Below are 20,153 nucleotides of genomic sequence, written 5' to 3' on the forward strand. Positions count from 1 at the left end.
AGGAAGGAAGGGAGGGAGGGAGGGAGGGAGAGAGGGAGGGAAGGAGGAAGAGAGGGACGAAGGAAGAGAGGAAGGAAGGAAGGGAGGAAGGAAACCATAAAACTGAAGTTTTAGAGATCATCTATTCCAACTTCTTTATTTTACATGCCAGTCAAATATAAAATCTTTGAGAACAGGGACATTTCATTTTTGTCTTCAGATACACGATATCTAGCACAGTGCCTGACATACATAGTAGCCACTTAATAAATGTTTGTTGATTTGAGTCATAGATGTAGAAATTGAGGCCCAGAGGAGAGATGTAACTAACCCATGGTCCCACAAGTAGTTAAGTGTCAGCAGCAGGATTCAAACCTAAGTCCCCCAGGTCTAAATTTAGTACTTTTCCCATTAAATCACAGTTTCTTCATTTTATATATGAAGAATCATAGTAAAAAGCCAATAAGTCATCATGTAAAAAAATAGTGAGTCAGACATTCCCTTCAAATACCCCTGAAGTCTTTTCTAGCCCTTTAGTAAATTTTATTATTATATAAATTTTGGTGTGTGCTTGATTTTTTATTGACATTTTTGTTTTCACAATGTATTCATTTCTAAGTATATCCACTTCAATTTCAAAACCCACTAAGCTTTCTTAGATAGATAGATAGATAGATAGATAGATAGATAGATAGATAGATAGATAGATAGATAGATAGATGAGAAAAACACTCTACAGCAAAACCAATCAACCTATCTACTGTATTTAAAGAATATGCAGTATTCCATATTAAGTTTCCCACCTTAGCAATGAAGGGAAGGAAGCATGTTGACTACTTCATGTCACCCAAAATTGTTGACTACTACCCAGGGGGTCTTTCAAAGATTTTTTTTTTGTTTTTATGTAGATTACTGGTCATTAAACATCTCCCAGGAAAAATCTAAACTCTAGACAAGAGTTTTTCCAGAGTATGATGCACAGACCTCTGGGGTTCCTACAGACCCTTTTTGGGGGGAGGGGTTTTTGAGGTCAGAATCATTTTTGTAACAATATTAAAATGTTATCTGCTTATTAAATACTATGCCATTTTCCAACTACATATCTATGCAAGGCCAGATTGTCTTTATATACTTCAATTTATCCTGACAGATTGAATGAAAAGGCAGATATGAGAATCCACTCGTCTTCTATTAAACTAGACATTACGGAGATTTGCAAAAACAAAACAAAACAAAACATGTAAAAGAGTATCACTCCTTTAATTTTTTAGTCTTGGAAAATGTTATTTTTCATAAAAGATATTATCCATGTTAGTATATAATGGATATTTTAATGACTTAAATGAATTAAATTTTATTTTTATGTTATTTTAAATGAATTAAAACTAGGTTTAAATGTATCCATTTTAATTTCTAACACAATAAATGTTTATAAATATAAATCACATAAAAAAAGCTCTTTGATGTCTTTAATAATTTTTAAGAGAATAAAGGAGTCCAGAGATCAAAAACTTTGAGAACTTCTCTATGAGATTAACTAGATCACCAGTGTGTGCTTAGTGCTGGGCAAAACTCTCAGATAAGTAATCCTCCAGACATGACTCTATGGGAGCTTGGCCTCAAACATTTAACAAAACTAACACGTTCTCAGATGAGACATGGGAAGAAGAGTGTTTATTTATAATTTAAACATCTCATTTCTGGTTTGTTTTTCTTCTTCCAGTTTAGAAGGTTTTGGAGTTTGTTTTATTATTTTGGGGTTTTTTTTTTGAAGTAGGTTCCCTGAGGGGATATAGCTTTTAGCACTCAAGATAACCTTTCCTCTTTGGGAAATTATAGTTAGAAAACCTTTAATAGAAAGCTATATCTGTTCCTTACTATCTGTATGACTTTGGGCAAGTCACTTTTCTTTGCATCTCAATTTCCTCATTTACAGAATTGAACAGATTTACAGAGTTGGAACAGATCATGCACAACATCTCTTCCAATTCTAAGTCCTATGAATCTATAATTTCCTCCCATACCAAAATGTGGGTTAACCATCCACCTCAGGAAAAAAAAAAGCTTTTTAGAAATTATAAATATCAGTACTCATCACTATATGCAAGTAGATAATTAGGGTAATTATTCACAATTAGCAACTGCAAAAATCAGCAGATGGGGATTTCAGGGTCTGGTAGCTATTGTAAAATGCTTTATTTATTTGTTTATTTGTAAGTTGTAAAGTCATTTATCTGTTGTGGAATACAGATTTTGATACTCTGCAACAATCTGTGACAGATCATCAGTAATACTGTATTATTACAGAGAAAGAGATGTTTCTTTTGGTATCCCCCAAAATATAAAATACATATTTATATAGTACTTCAGGTTTACAAAGAGCTTTCTTCACAGATGAAGAAACTAAGGGAAGCAGATGTTAAGTGACTTGCACAGACTACCTCGAATTCTAATGGGAAAGACAAGATATAGAGATCTATGTGGCAACTAGATAGACAAGTAGATTTAGTGCTGGGCCTGGAGTCAGGAAGACCTGAGTTAAAATTCAGTTTTCTCATCTGAAAAATGAGCATACTAATAGCACCTACCTGCCAGGGTTGCTGTGGGAATAAAATAAAATAATATAATATTTATAAATACTTTGCAAGTTCTAAATATTATAAGACATTCAATATATCTACAAGGAGGCAGCTAGATGACTCATTGGATAGAGAGCTGGGCTTTAAGTAAGGAAGCAGCCTCAGACACTGGCTAGTTTATGACCCTGGGCAAGTCTCTTTGCCTTAATCCACTGAAAAAGGAAATGGAAAACCATTCAAGTATCTTTGTCAAGAAAACCCCATGAACAATATGGTCCACAGAGTCCTGGAGAAGAGTTGGGCATGACTGAACAACTACAATTCAATGTCAGGAATGTCCTCTCTCACTTCTTCACTTGAATAAGGTATTATAAGGAATGGATCTGAAGTTAGAGGACCTGAATTCAAATATCAAATCTGGTGTGACTTTGACCAAGTCACTTCTCAGGACCTCATTTACTTCCTTTGCAAAATGAGATCTATGGATCAGATAATCCCTTAAGATCCCTTCCATCTCTATCAATCAACAATCATTTAATAAGGCTTACTGCTTGCTAGACTACAATGTACATAGAGGTGTAAAAACAAAGATAAAAGTCATGTCCCTTGAGAAGCTCACATTTTATCTCTAACTTCTATGTTGAATTAGTTCCTACATGTTCTTTAAAATACAACTCAAACACTATTTCTTCCATGAAGTTTCTCCTATTTCTCTGTTAATTATGAACATTATTAACTCACAAAGATGTTGCCTCACAGAGAAGCTTGCTTTGTATTTTTTTAATAACTCTAAGCATATAAATTGATTACATTAATATTGCAGTTATTTGTGTTTGCATTTTATCTCCTTAGTAAGACTTTGAGCTTAAAGCAAAAGGATTATGTTTTATCTGTTTTGTCTTTCAGAGTACCTAGTACAGTGTTTTACACACAATAGAAAATTCCCATTTATTTGCTAAAATGAGTAAGTCCCTAAGAGATCCTTTTGTAAAATCTATCCAGTCAGTCATAGAATTCAAAGAACCTCTGAATTTGATAGCACCTTAAAAGTTAGAGTTCAAACCTTTCCAGAACCAGGATCTCATATAAATTAAGAATTAGACTTTTTATTTGAAATCTGTGGAAGTTGTTCAATGATTTCATCCTGTCACTCCTTCCAGTGTTACCCAGAATATGTTATACCCTATTACCAGGAAACTGGTAGTAAGGGAAACTGAAGTCAGTCATGTAGCAACACCTGGCCACCCTCTTTTTGATAAGCCTTCACATATTTGGAGGCTATAATTAGGATACTCCTTTTTAATACTTTTTGGGATGTGACCCCTTTAACTTTTCAAAAATAAATAAACACTTGTTGGATTCATCTCTTTTTCCAGTGGATTTATGACTCACATTTATGTCCTATCCAAATTCTTCATATTCCTTTCTAACTGTGGAGACTAGAATGAAATGCTGTTAAGGTTCAGATCAGTCTTGAATATTATTTAATCATTTCTTGAAGATAAATACACACACACACACACAAACATATATAATGATTTTACAGAACTTGTGATTTCATTGGTATAGAGACCTTCCAGTGAGGAAATACTATCTACCAAGACAGGACAAAGCCTAATCTTCAACTGTTAGTCTTAGAACGTTGCCTGAGGAACTAAGAATTAAAATTATATATCCTTAGTTGCTCAGCCTGTATGTGTAAGAGAAATTAAGAAATTAGAAATTGTCTCTGATAAACAAACTACAATAAAATTTACATATCTGATTCTATGGGAGGTTTGGTTTGGTTTTGGGTGGTTTTTTTAGGGGGGGATAGGTGTGAACAAGGAGAGTTCATGTTTTTATTATAGTATTATATTTCTCATTCATCTACTATGACCTTTTATACTAATGGAGTTTCTTCCTGATATAGTTCAAATCATGGTTTTTTTTATTATCTCTTCCTTCAATGATCATTGTTATTATATTAATTAAACATAGAATGCTGGAGTTAAAATGAACTTTATTTGATCTAACACCATCATTTTATAAGAAAACCAATAATAAAAGCACTTTATATTTGTAGAATTCCATATAGTATTCAGAATGCTTTTATATACATGAATCTTACCTGATTCTTCTAATATCCCTATAACATGATAATAGTAGCTGACCTGAATGAATTGCTTTATGGCTTACAAGGAACTTTCAATATATTATCATCTTTTAAAAATAGTAATAACAGTCATACAGACAGCAAGCATTTCAAGTGCCTATTATGTGCCAGAGGCTCTTCTAAGTTCTAGGAATACAAAGACAGGCACAAAATAGTCCATGCTCTCAAAAAGCTGACAGTCAAAGAAGTAGACAATGGAAGATACAGATGGGGAAAAAACTGAGATAATCATCAACTGAAAGGTGCTTTTCTTTAAGGAGGATGAGGAAAGACTTCTTTTTATATTGTTTTATGGTTGTAAAGTCACACATGAGCAGTTTTCCAGAGGACTGCTGCTGTGACCAGCTTTCAAGATTCTGATTACATACTATAGTGAGCTCTCTATTTATTCAATAACAAATCAGAGCAAAAAAATCATAGAAAATCAAAATACAGCATTTACCATGTCACAACTCAACAACTTATCACTGAAATAGCCACAGAATTTTCACCAAAGTGGGCACATAGTTTTAAACGAAGTACATTCATTTAGTCAATCACAAAATCCTTAATTCAATCACAAAGTACAAAAGTCAAAGTTCTCCACCCCTAGGTCACAGCAAATCATTATCTTTTCAGTCAGTACACAGTATCCAAGTAATGTCTTCTTTCAGCTTGACTGAAGGCTGGCTCTCAGCTTCCATGGTTCCTCTTCCATAGTCCCAGCTCCAAATGTCACCTAGGTTCAAAGGCAAGCAGCTCCCAGTTCCTTGTCCAGCTCCTTGTCCAGTTCTTCATCTAGTTCCCATTCCATATTGAAGTTCATAGTGATCAGTATACCTCAAGTCCTTCACAGTTCCTGTTTCTGGGAAGACAAAGCTTGACAGAACCATAATAATATTCAAACACATTGTTGGCACCATCACCAATTTACTATCTGCCTGTAAAATCAACTCAGACCCACCAACAAGGTCTGAGAACTCAACACAAATCATCAACATAGATATAAACACAGACCCACAAACAAGGTCCAAGAGGTCAGCACAAATCAGCGGTAAAGTCCCAGGGCCTCCAAAACCCTCCTCCAGGACTTCTGTACACATACAATCAGAAAATCCTCTTTCAGGGCTTCCAAATAAGGTCCCAGAGCTTCTGAACAATGTATCACAAACAAACAGTAACACAGACAGAGCAGACAAACAGAGTGCCCAGGATACCACAAGTTTTCTCCTTCTTGACTTTGCCACCACAAGAGTCCTCTTCTCAGTTCTGCTGTCTCTAGCCAAGACCTTGCCTTATATATGGTCATTAGCTCCTCCCCTTCCTGTTGCTGGATTTCATGAGTTCTAGGGTTCACAAGTTGTGGGGTTCACAGGTTATGTTTCTTAACAGACTTGATACAAGACTCAAAAGAAACTTGAACTGAAACAAGGTGTTAATTCAATAGCTGAAACAAGGTGTGAACTACTTCTGTGTTTACCATTACAGTGATTTACAAAATTATTTTAAAAGTCGACAGAATTTCATTTGTAAGAGGCCATAGTAACCATTTAGTACAAATACCCCCCAAAAAAATCCCCTCATCCTGTCTTTATGTGAAAATCTCCAATGAAGGGGAAGCTACCACTTCCCAAAGGAGCTCCTTTTAACTGGGGATGGCACCAATTGTTGGAAAGGTTTTGCTTTCATAGATATGTCTCTTTTTATCCTTAGCACCTAACAATGCCCAGCATAAAGTAAGTGTTCAATAAATACTTTTTGATTGATTGTGACTTTCACCTGTGGCTCTTAGGTCTGCTTTCTTAGGTTAAAAAGAGCAATTCCTCTTCTCCAGTATATTCATTCAAACATTTGAACACAGCTACAACCTTCCCATCCCCTAACCAGGTTCTCCTTTCTGAGCTTAAGTATTCACCCCCTTTAACCAGTGTTTACATGGCAGGAACTCAAAATCCTTTACCATCACTGTCACCCTCCTCTAGATACTATCCATATCATCATCACACCTTCTAAAATGTTGGTCTTCTCAACAATATTGTGGGCTTTTAATGAGATTTGGCATTCATATGTCACTTTATGGTTTACATTTGACTTTTAGATATGTTATAGCATTTGATAAGCACAACAACCTTATGAATTTGATTTATTACCGTGTTTGGTTAGCAGTAACAATGCTACATTAGCTACAATAACATTAATGTGAATAGAATAAAATAATGTCATGTTATCCTATTACAGAGATGAGGAATATGAGACTCAGAGTAGTTAAGTGATTTGTCTAAGACCATGTAAGTGGGACTGATACTGTTGATGGTTATTTTATAAAAGAGGAAACTAAGGCCCAAAAAAGGTACAGTAAATTTACTGAGGTCACATAGTTAACTCCTTAGTCATTAGACTGCAAGGACAATGCATGTAAATAGAGCCAGTAATAAAGTTCCTGCAATAGGGTCATAGATCTGGAGCTAGAAGGGACCTCAGAGGTCATTTAGCTTAACTCTGTCATTTTACAGGTAAAAAACTGAGATCCAGAGAAAGTAAGTGACTTGCCTTAAAAAATACAAGTAGTATCAAAGGCAGAAGTCTTCTGGTTCCAGGAGCTCTTTCCACTGTATCATCTACCTCTAAAAAATGGTTCTTCTCCTGTTTACTTTCTCTGTTCTTCCCCTCTTGAAATTTTATACTGAAGGCAGTAAATTACACCTCATATTAATGCTACAGTCATGTGCTTTTTAGGAAATAAATGAAAAGGGCTTTTAATAGAAGGTTCTAACATGTCTCATGATTTTAGGTCTAAGCTTAATAAAATGTTAGACTAACTGGGACACAGAATAGAAAAATTAGAATAGAGTGTTAGTAGCATTTTTTTTCAGCTGACAATATGAAAAGTCAACCTGGCTTAGTGGAGAGAGTGCTGGGCTTGGAATAATGAAGGCTTTAATTATTTACCACCTCTGACACTTACTCCCTGTGTGACACTAGGCAATCACTTAACTTGTACTCCAGAACACTCTTGACATCTTATTCACTAAGTCATAGGTTTACAGATCAATCTGTATAGAAGTTTCTCAGAGTGAAAAAATCACAGATATTTCCAGTACTTGTAAAGAATAATAATAATAACTCATTTATATAGTGATTTTAAGATAAACAAAGGATTTTACCTATATTATCCCAATTTAATCAATCAATAAGCATCTAATAAACATTTACTATATACCATGTACTATGCTAACTATCAGGGATATAAAAAGGAAGAAAGAAAAACAGTCCCTGTCCTCAAGGAGTTTATATTCTGATATAGGAAAAAACAGAAATTAATCAATAAATATGAGACAAATATAGAGTAGGTAGAAGGTATCCTCACAGAGGAAGGTACCAGTAGCTTGGGGACTAGAGAAGTTCTCTTACATGAGACAGTAGATGAGTGGCGTCTTAAAGGAAGCCAGGCCTTCTAAGAGTAGAATCAGAGGGGACATCATGGAGGACAGAGTGCAAAGACAGAGAGGGGAGCTAGTGTGTTCATGAGGAACAGTAGGGAGGCTAGCATGGCTAGACCTTAGAGTGTGTGGAAGGGAGTAATGTAATGTCAAATCAAGTCAATTCAAGCATTTATTAAGCTTGAATTTATTACTCTATGTGTCAGACACTGGGATAAATGCAGGGAATATAAATACAAACAGAAAGAAAACTCCTATTTTCAAGTAGCTTTTATCCTAATGAGTTAAGAAAACACATAAAAGGGAACTGAAGGGCAGAAGGGGGAAAATGAAGGCAGCTGGCATAAGGCATTGTAGACAAAATCTAGAGTCTAAGAGAGTCAGCAATATAACCAAGAGAGGTAGGAAGATAAGTCTGACCTGGGGGTTCTCCTTAAAATGGAGGTTCTAGGAGAAATCAGGCACTCAGAGAGAGAGGCCACCATGAAATCCAGGGGTATAGTGAGCCTGCAGAGTGAAGAGGCTTATGGGACATTGTAGGAAAAGACAGAGAGAATCAGTAGTATAACCTGCAGAAGAATAAAGATTGAAAAGATTGGAAGAGGTCAGGTGGTAAGCTTTATATGCCAAGCAGAGGAGTCTATATTTAATCTTAGAGGTAACAGAAAGTCTTTATAGTTTATTGAGTGGGGAGGACCATTATTTGGTCAAATCTATGCTTAAGGAATTGTTTTGACAGCTGTGAGGAAGACAGCTGTGAAGACAGATGTAAAGAGGGAAGGATTTAAGGTGGAAGGCTAATGCAGTAGTCCAGGAGAAAGATGATGAGGGCCTGAATTTGAGTTGCAGATGTGTGAAGAGAGAGAAGTAAACATACTTGAAAGGTGTGATAAAGACAGAAACAAGATTTGCCAACTGACTGGATATTTGTAGTGATTGAAAGAGAGGAGTTGAGGATTATACATAGGGAATGTGTGATTTTTCATTGTCCTAACAAATGGCAAGGTATTAATATACTTTATTGTCATACTGAAGTTAGCACTCAAAATTGAAGAATATCAAACAAACATTTAATGAAGGCAGGAGTGGAAAAAATATCAATTTATGTACAGTTCACCTCTATACAAAACAGCAAGAAAAAGTCAGTCAATCATCAGCATTTGTTAAGTGCCTACTATGTTCCAGGTATGGTGGTTAGGTACCACAGAAACAGAGGCAAAAAAAAAAAGAGTCCTTGATCTCAAAGAGTTCTGATTTTTCTTTAAAGAGTCAAGGAATAGTGTGTTTCTTAGAAAATTGACATATACAGCTTGATTCCACCCCCTATATGTATAATTTTGCTCCCCAGGTATGCAATTCACTCATCCATCTGGATATAACCATTAGCTTAGCACAGGTCCCAAACTCAAGCGATCAGTTGGCTTATATGTAATATATGGTAAACGACTCTCATTTCAACTTTATTTGGTTTTCAGTTTCCTTTTAGGATGGGGAGAGCATAATACTAAGATGAGTTCTTCCTTTATGTCTTGAGTTTTAAATTATGAATGACCACACAGACCTATGTCTTCAAAAGATGGTAGAAATCCTTAGCAGAAAAAAAAGAGTCAGAAAAAAGAAGCCCTTCTATTTAACAAGATTCATGTGTGTTGTGTATTTGTGCTATGTCCCAGGTGCCTCAAGATGAATGGGGAGGGTACCCCACTGGCGGTAAAGATGAGGAGATCCCCTGCAGGAGGATGAGGAGTGGGAGTTATATTAAAGCCATGGGAGATGAGGAGAGCGGAGAATCTGACTCTAGCCCCAAAACATCACCAAAAGTATCAGTCCGACCTGAGGCGTTGTTAAAGTCCATTGGACAGAGACCGCTTGGAGATCACCCAACGTAAGGCTTGCTAACTCTTCTTCCTTTTTCTAAAACAGCTCGCCATTGCTCTAGACCTCCTTTCTGATAAAAATTTGTCTACCTTTCCTCAGCTATCACTTTCATAAAATTACTGAAATGAATATATAACATGCCATATAAAACTTTCTTATTGAATTTAAATGGTCATTTTTACTCATATTATTATAACCTCATTAAAAATATCTTACTGAGCAATTCAATATCATTTTTTTCTAAAAATACCTGTCTAATCAATTCATATAATTTTTTAATTATGAAAAAGTATTAAAAATTTAAATTGCCAGGAAGATTGATTTTTTCTTACTGCAGAAATTTTAAATTATTTTAAAATTCCTTCAAAAATACAACTGCCTCTTTCTAGGTTTTTGGCTTGTCCTTTCTTGTGAGAAAATATACTTTTTTGCCATGACAAAAGCCTTCTGGATTGGTGACGATATTGTCCATTTTCCATTTACTCCAAAACATAAAAGTAGTGGAGTCTTTTCTTGAGAAGCTTTGTCTGGGTATGAAGTACAAATATTATAAACTTGAACAATGTTTTGCCTATATATTCGTCATGATTGAGTCTTTCCTTTTGTTCCTTCAAAGAGCATTTTCTTGGGAAAAAATAGTAAACTATCAAGTTAATCTAAGATTAACCTAAAAACAAATTTAAAAATTCACATAATAGGTAAAACTGCCATCTCTTCCCCCCACTGTGAACATATGACACACAGCAAAATACAACATAAAACAATGCAACAAAATTTGGGGGGAGAGACAATATTTGGCTAAGTCAGGGTCTTGCCTTCATGGAGTTTCCTGTCTAGCACAGGATACGACTTCTATATCATTAACTTTAATACACAATATTGAATTATAATAGGCAACATTTAGGTAGCATTTGAGCAAATAGGTGGTACAGTGAAGAGAGAACCTGACCTAGACTCAGGAAGACCTGAGTTCAAATTCAGCTTCAGACACTTACTAGCTGTCTGAAGCTGGGCACGTCATTTAGCCTTACTTGCCTCAGGTGCCTCATCTGTAAAATGAGTTGGAGAAACAAAAGGCAAACTACTCCAGTATCTTTGCCAAGAAAACCCCAAATGGGGTCACAAACAATTGGACATGACTAAACAACAACAAAAAAGCATTTACATGAAGTTCTAAGGTTTACAGAATTCTTTACTTGTATTCTCTCTCATGATAAGTGCATTGGTGAGGGGCAATTCAGGTGATATATGAAATCAGAGAGGACTTTACCAACTACACATGAAAAAAACCACTTAGAAAACTGAAAATATATTAATGGAGTCATTAATTTCAATTCAGAAAGTGAGACGATTACAACTGATAACCTGTAGGGACATCATATCTTCAAAACAGCGTGTACTAGTTTGTGGGGCATACAGACAAACCAAAATAGATTATTGGTCATCTCCATTAAGAGCAAAGGTCAAAGTTATGATTATCTACAGGAAGAAAAATGCATTTTGGGTTCTAGAAAAAATTTATTTTTGACAACCCTGAATTTACAAGCTGCTAAAAGACAATGTTTCATGAAGTCTAGGTCATTCAGAAAAAAAACAAATGAACCATATTAACACTGTAGTCAAGTATTATTGTTTTTTGCGGTTTGATCTTTTTTCAGTTGTATCCAACTCTTCATGAGCCCTGTTGGGGTTTTCCTGGCAAAGATACTAAAGTGATTTCCCATTTCCTTCTCCAGCTCATTTTACAGATGAAGAAACTGAGGCAAATAGGGTCAAATGATTTGCCCAGGATCACACAGCTAATAAGTGTCTGAGGCCAAATGTGAACTCAGGTCTTCCTGACTCCAGGCCTGATGCTCTATTCACTGAGTTACCTAGCTATTCCAGCAAGCATTATTAATCAGAATTTATTCTCATTGGAAACCTGGAAGAATCGATTTAAGTGTGATCATCTTCCTCAACATACAACAATGGCATTTCTGTGCCCTTGGACACAATTGCAAATGCTTTTAAAAATATAGGACAGGGGCAGCTAGGTGGCACAGAGCACCAACCCTGGAGTCAGGAGGACCTGAGTTCAAATGTGACCTCAGACACTTAACAGAAAAACTAGCCATGTGACCTTGGGCAAGTCACTTAACCCCAATTGCCCTCCAAAAATAATAAAAAAAGAAAAAATATAGGACAGTAGAATTCAATATTATCATTCAGGGAAAGAAAGAAGTTTTACACAAATTTTTAAAGGACTATTGATTCACTGACTCTGTAACCTATTGATTGAGCCAACTCTTTAAGTTTTCTAAGTGTTTCATATCTACTTTATAGTTTATACATAGCAAACTTTGGGTTCCTAGTCTGTCCTTCAGAGCTCAGATTAGAACTCCATTTCTGACCTAGAAAATGCACACAAGATGAATACAAACTCACACATTACTAATAGCAATAGTTTATGTTTATCATAGAATCACCAAATGTGAGAGTTGGAATAACAATAGATGGCATTTATATAGTGTTTTAAAGTTTGCAAATATTTCTACATACATTACTTCATTTGGTTAGGACTTAAAAGACATGTAGTCCAACTTACACCATCTTCTCTACAACATCTCCAACAAGGGGGTAGTCCAACCTTCCTTTAAAGATACCTATTGAACACACTTGGGGATAGCAGAATCTACTTTCTCTCAATGCAACCCATTCCACCTTGGGACAACAATAATTGTTAAGAAGTCTTTCCTGACATGAAGCCTAAATGTCCCTCTTCACAATTTTCATCTATTATTTCTACTTCTTACAACTGGGGCAAGGCCAAATACATTTAATCTTCTCGCAAGTGATAGCTCTTTAAATATTTGAAGACAATTTCATAACCTACTAAATTGCCTCCTCTTCAAGTCAAATATTCCAGTTCCTTCAAATGATCCTCATATAACATGATATTAAGTCCTTTCACCATCATGGCCACACTCATTTGGAAGTTCTTCCAATTTACCATGGTTTACAAAACATTTCTTTTTTTTTTTTCCTTTTGAAGGGCAATTGGGATTGAGTAACTTGCCTAAGGTTATACAGCTAGTTTTTTTTTGTGTGGGTGTTAAGTGTCTGAGGTCAGAACCGAACTCGGGTCCTCTCGACTCTGGGGCCGGCACTTTACTCACTGCGCCACCTAGCTGCCCCTCAAAACATTTCTCTTATAAGAAATCTATAATGAATAATCAAAGATGCCCAAAATCAGAAGAACCTAAGGAAGCTATCTACTTCACCACCTACTTCATCAAACATTCCTCCACAATATGGCCCTCATTTTACAACTGAAGAAGCTGAAGCCAAAAAAGGGGAAGTGATTTACCTAAATTCACTGATAGTAAAAATCACAACGAAAACTTAAACCAAGGTTTTTTGATTCCAAATGCAAAATTCTTTCTAGTACACCATGATGATGCCTCTATGAACTTGGACACTCTGGGAACTGACAGTGGTTAAAAGTCATCAACAACATTATGCATTTATACCCCTAAGTAAATTTTACATAGCTGGATTTTCACAAGAGTGGGGTATACAGTTGCCGACATAAAGCAAGACATTGTGTATATAATAAAAGATATGATGCAAGTTTTGCTCTAACGTAACTTATAATGACTAGCAGGAATGGCAAGTACACACACGTACTTATACACAGGAACTATGATTCAAAGGATAAGTCAGATTAAATTCAAATGAGAAGTCTAGGCAGTATTATGAGAACTCTAGGTAATATTATGAGAATTTTCAAAAAAAAATCTGACAATCTATGCAATATTCCACCACCATAAACCTCCCCCCACCCCCATTTTTTTATGTATTGGTTGGTTTTACTGAATTTTGTTTTCTCTTATTCCTCTTTTTAAAAACAAAATCTTTGTTGTATGGAATGGCTTTCTAGAAAGGCAGAGAGGAGCAACAAAAGAGGAAATTTAGTTGATGTAAAAACAAAAGATATCAGGAAATTTTATTTTTTAAAAACCTTAAGGTCCTTAGTACTTAACTCAGCTAAAGATTAATTCATTAATTTAGTCATTCATTAAAAAATCATTTGTTACATGCCTACTATGTGAAAAGAAGCACTGTTACAAATGGAATAAGCAAGCAAAAACTTGTAACCTAGAAGTTATTCCTCAGCCTTTCAAATTCAGTGAAAGAACATCCTTCCAATCCAACTGGCTCACAACCAATCTTCAATATCCTACCTTCTCCTAAATACCTAGAAAAACAGATAGGGCTAGATGGACTCTAATGTCCCTTCAAACTCTCAGATTTTGTGATTCTCTTGATTTTCTTATTACCCCCTCAAAGGGTTTTCCTGCTTAACTCATTCTGAATAGCTCTCCAGAACTCTGTATTCAGGAAAGGTCAATCAATATCTTCATTTGCCAATGTGTAGTCTCCAACTTGTGGGCCACAGCAGTGGTGCTGTCTCAGTCAACCAATGTATCATAAAAGGGCTGTACTAGATGGCCTAAGATGTCCTCTCCAGCTCTAGATTAATTATCAATATTTGTTCAGAACTGACTATAGGGAAGGCACATTACCAAGCACTATATGGTTTATTTGAGAAAATTTCAATTACAGCTCTCAATTCCAGAAAATGATTTAAGCAATGACTCTGTAGATGTCCAATTAGGAAGAATATTATAATTATTAATGAAAATGCTGAGGTTCTCTACCCTCCCAGATTTCAGCAGCAGGAAGACAAGATGTTTTTCAGCAGAATCAGGAGCTGTGGCTTTGTTCCAAGAAATAAACTTGGAACAGGACTTCTGTCAGAATCTAGATATTTCCTTCACAGCGGGCCTCATCATATTATATTGTTACCAAAGAAAGATTGATAATAACCAATTAAAAATACAGTCTTCTAGGGTCTTAGTTGGGCAGATTTTGAAAGAACTGTAGATCCTGACAATTTTGTAGCATTACATATTTAAGTGGGCTTAATATCAGCTCTCAGGGGCTTAATGGGACAAAATGAGAATCCAGTGATAAGAAGGTGAACCCACACCTATCAAATTAAAATTAAAATATGACTACTGGGTTTGTTTTGCCACTTGATTTGCATGTTTAAATTCCTTTAATGCTAGTAATACTTGTTTGTTTGTGCATATCAAGTGGAGAATAAAGCACTGAAGGATGTATTTTTTTTAATCTTATGCAGTTTTTTTTTAATCATCTGAATCACTGCATCTTAAAAGATTTTGTAAATCAGCTCCTGCTGCTACAGTTTCATGGTGTAAAAGTGAATAAATATTCCGTACATTGCTAAATCAGATTATTTAAAATTCTATCTTAAATAGGATTTTGGAACTTTCAATTACTTTTCAAAAAATCCTCTAAGTGGAATACAAAACCAATTTCAAAATTCAGTTTTGATTTATTGGCAAAATAGAAAATTATGCTGATTAAAGTGATTCCTACACCTTCTTGTCTCGGTGCAACTGTGAATACCTGGGAGTGTGAATAACAATTATTAGTGAATTTTGCTGGTTTTTTACAAGTATTATTAGTATTAATGGTAGCTATAATAGCTACCTTAAACCTTTGGTTCTGGTTCACGGTAATGCCATTTTCTTCTCTTCTTCAAGATGTATAGGTGTAATTCCTTTTGTTATGTCTCCTGTAGCAGTCCCTTCCTTTACTTTCCCTTCTAACATCCTAGGCTAGGTTCTGTTCATCATGCACTAAGTTTTAATGGTTCATGGTGTCAGTAGAGGTATAGTGGAAAGGACTTTTAACTTGAAATCTGGAGGGCTGAATATATTTTGAGGTTTATGATATGCTTTCTTCATAACCCTGTGATGAAAGGAGTAACATTTTGTAGATAAGGCAATGAAGGCTCAGAGGGTTGAGTGATGTGCCTAAAGTCTTCCAAGAAAGGGGAAGAGGTATCTTCTTATATGTATTCTTTGGAACCAAGCTTGTTTTTTTGGTAATTTTGCAACATTCATTTTTTTGTATTGTTTTGTGGTTGTTGTTCTTTCCATTTGCAATGTTTATACTATAAATCACTCAACAAAAGGACTTGTTCTGGGAAGTCTGGATTCAGTCAAAGGGGACTTGAGGACCTACAGGGCCACAAGTGGCCTCAAGGTCACAGGTTCCCCACCCCTGTTTATAGTCATTATAGTTTCCTTTATTTTGTACTGATTCATGTAAAACTTTCCATGCTTCAGCCCTAAAAATTTAATTGACTCAATGACTCTTGGCCTGCTGGTCTAATTTTTTCTAGTTCTAAAGATTCTAAATTAGATGAATCACTTTCATCACAGTGTTGTACAGGCTCCATTTCACTCTTATTCAAGCAACATAGCAGCTCACCTTAGCATAAGGCATGGGCATGTTTCATCATATGGATTTCAGTAAAAATTTTACAAAATTCCAGTACATCATTTCTCCTTACCATTCTGTTCTCTTGGACCCTCCTTACTTTATCCCATCCTCGTCGCCAAATGTATCAGCAATGCCATATTCACAATGCCTATAGAGATTACAAATATGCTGATATAATTATCCATTAGAAAATACGTCATGTTTGCCATATGAGGAAATAAACTAGAAAATTTATTAAGATACCAAAAGACTGAGTCCCAAAACCAGAAAGTGAAAGCCATCAGAGTAGTTATGACATTGGCACAGGTAGATAAAGTAGAAAGCACCCACATTTTCAAGCCTTTAAAACAGAACAGGCTACCTCAGGCAAAGGTCCTCCTCTCCCCACGCACAGCAACCACCCAGCGTCCTGGAAGCGCACTCCCAGCAGCTCCGGCCCCTGGCAGTCCTCAGCAGGAGTCCTTAGCAGAAAGTCCTTAGCAGTTCTAACTCAAAAAGGGCTTCGCGCTGCCACTGCCTCTGCTGCTGCCGCCGTCACCACCACCGCCAGCCACCAAAAGAAGGCTAGCTTGGCTTCCGCTTCCTCTTGCTCCACCCCTTCCTGCTACGTCAGCAAGTCCAACGGGGCATGGAAGATCTTTTAATCCCATAACCCTTACACCATGATAAGCTTGGGATAACTTCACAACTTGAGAACATCCATACACATTACTATGTAACTTTAAAAGTCATTGCTACTAGGAGAACCACCATTTTTTGTCTCAGAGAGAAAGAGGAAAAAAATAGAAAATAGTGCAGGAAACAGTCATTCACTAGTGAGGAGCACATATTTCTGTAGTGGTCAATTAATAGTCAACAAACATTTGTCAAATGCTTGCTATGTGCTAGGCATTGTGCTAATTCCTAGGGATACAAATACAACCAAAAAAAAAAGACCTGTCCTCAAAGAACTTCCATTCTCACAGGAAAAGACAGAAACAAATCAATCAATATTTATCAAGAACATACTACATGCCAGGCAGTGTGCTAAGTATACATAAAAGGGGAACTAAAAAGAAGGTCAGGCGACTAGGTGGTTCTTTAGATAAAGTGCCAGGCCTGAAGTCAGGAAGACTCAACAGCAGCAACAAAAGGACCAGGAACATGGTGGCAAAGTCTGGAGAATGAGGGATAGAACCTCTAGGTCCTTCCCCAAAATGGAGATTCCACGAAGAACTCACCAACAGATGAAAGTTTGGAGGGGAAAGGAAGTTGAAACATAATGATTTATTCCAGAAAATGAAGGATTGCTGGTCTGGTCCCTTCTCCAAAATGAATTTTAAGGAAAAAACTCATCAATGGAGGAAGAGGTCCATAAGAGTGGAGGGAAGAGGCAGCATGATAATACAAAAATAAGAAAGAATATCTTGAGGTTTTTTCTGGATTCACATTCAGTCTTAAGTTTACCAAATACATGTCATATCCCTACCCTCACATGCCCTAAGACAATGCAAACTTCTCAAAGACAAAGAATATTTCATGTCTGTCTAGGCTAGCAAAGTGCCTTGCATATGGCCAGCGTTTAACAAAAGTATGGTGAATTTAATTTAACAAGCCTTTATTACATACCCATCATGTACAATGTTTTTGGGGGGAAAAGAGAAAAATGTCCTGCTCTAATCTAATTAAGCTCCTAAGGAAGGAAGGAAACAGATGTTTATTAAGCAACTTATATGTGTCAGATACTGTGCTAAGCGTTTTACAAGTATTGTTTCATTTGATCCTCACAACAGGTAGGTACGATTATTATCCCTATTTTATAGTTGAGAAAACTGAGGCAGAGAGTAGTAAATTACTTATGGAGGGTCATAAAGATAGTTTGTATCTGAGGCCTGATTTAAAATCAGATCTTTCTAACTGTAGGTCCAGTTCTCTATCCACTGAGCCTTCTGAGAGAAGGGGTTTTTGCTCTCTTTGTAGCATGGATTTCTTTGACATTCTAATGAAATCTATGAATCCTTTCTAAAAATAATGTAATTAAATGCATAAAATAAAATACATAAGATTAAACAGGAAAACCAATTATATTGAAATGTATTTATCAAAATATTTTTAAAACAAGTTCATAAGCCACAGGTTACTACTACCATCTGTAAGTTAATGCTTATTTGAATTCATATAACACTGAAATTATTAAATAAAAGTGTTATTTTTCTAAAATCAATCTTATGTTATCTATATTGCTTCAGTAATATAAAACATTTGACTATGGTTACATAGAATAGAAGCAGTATATATTTTAAGGGGAAATATGTGAATATAATATTAAATATCAAATATTTTAATTCCCACACATATTTATTATATCAATAACAGGATTTGATAGATGGATAACTCAACAATTCTATAAAAATCAAGGATAATTAAAGTTCACTGGATACTTATTCATTTGAAACTAATGTAATAATAAAGACAATAAATAGAACTCTATGAATCAATAATATCTGGAATGCCCACTACTTGTAGAGCACAATGGGAAGTTAAAAAGGAAAGAAATATCAGCTATCCTCTTAAGAAATTCACAGTCTAACAGAGAAGAAAACATAGACATAGATCTATTCACACACATATACACACAACACACAAAGAGCTTGTTAAAAGGAAAAGTATTTCCTTTTTCAGAGTTATATGAAACATTAAAGCAGCAAGTTTTCTACAGCGTATGGATTAAACAATCACACAGGGTTAGCACCAAGGTTTTCCTTGAGCAGGTGAGCTATAAGCTATTTTGGAAGATAACAACATGGATTGAAAAATAAAGATAGGCTTGTCATAATATGAATTATCCTTATTTTTGTTCATTGCACTACATTAGATCATGCAACTTTTCCTAGGTTTCTTTGAAACCATCCTCTCTGTCATTTGTTATTCCATTAAATTCACATATCAAAATAAACATCTTTTATACATTAAACTTTTCTTCTTTCTTATATCTCTTTAGAATACAGGACTAGTGGTTGTATTGCTATGCCAAAAGATATACAAGCACAGTTTAGTAACTTTTAGGACGTAGCTCCAAATTGTTCTACAAAATAACTATGCCAATTCATAGCTATACCAACATTTCTTTAATGTGCCTATTGTTCTATATTTATCGCTTTGCTTTTTCTTTTTTGGTCATTTTTTCCAATGTAAAAGATTTAAGAATTCTGATTAATGATTGGACATTAACCATGACTCCAGTGGACTAAGGATGAAGAATACTGCCCACCTGTTGACAAATATGCAGAATGAGACACGTTTTTAGACACTGCTAATGTGCCTCTTGTTTTGTTTAACTATGAATATGTATTACAGGGGTGTTGTGGGGGCTTTTTAGTTTTTTTTTTCCCTTAGTGGGGAAGGGGAAAGGTAGGAGGGAAAGAAAATAAAGCTTGATAAGTGAAAAAGTTTAATAAAAAATAAAAAAGCAGTATAGTGTAGGTGGCAAGAGTGTCAAATATAAAGATTCAGAGACAGTAATGAGAAAAATACATAAGGGTTCTATAAGCCAGTTTGCTTGGCTAGAATAGAGTATTTGAATAAAGGAATGGAAAGCTTAAATAATAGAGAGGAAGTAAAAGAAGAGAGTTAAACAGAGAGTATATTGGTGAAGAGACTTAAAACACATGGCATGAAGTGTGTATTTGTCCCAAGAAGCAATCAGGAGCCAATGTACATTTATTAATTGAGTGAAAGAGGTTTAATATTGTAATATTATTTGTGGTTTGGCATGGGCATAGACGAAGAGCTTTGGACCTACTG

At 35.5% G+C, this 20,153-nt stretch overlaps 1 protein-coding gene across 3 annotated transcripts in view; it reads left to right on the plus strand.

The window, feature by feature from the left end:
* The window catches only part of DLGAP2 (DLG associated protein 2), a 1,288,940-nt gene that overhangs the window by 1,105,586 nt on the left and 163,201 nt on the right, over positions 1 to 20,153 (plus strand). For all 3 annotated transcript variants that reach the window (XM_069065393.1, XM_069065392.1, XM_069065394.1), the window contains one exon: positions 9,806 to 10,017. In XM_069065393.1, coding sequence (XP_068921494.1) covers positions 9,806 to 10,017 — 212 coding nt within the window. The remainder of the gene's footprint in view (positions 1 to 9,805; positions 10,018 to 20,153) is intronic.

This window comes from Petaurus breviceps, unplaced genomic scaffold (genome assembly GCF_028583685.1).
Source record: "Petaurus breviceps papuanus isolate PSGF00001 unplaced genomic scaffold, PetGlider_PUasm1.0 90686, whole genome shotgun sequence".
NCBI classification, from domain to species: domain Eukaryota; kingdom Metazoa; phylum Chordata; class Mammalia; order Diprotodontia; family Petauridae; genus Petaurus; species Petaurus breviceps.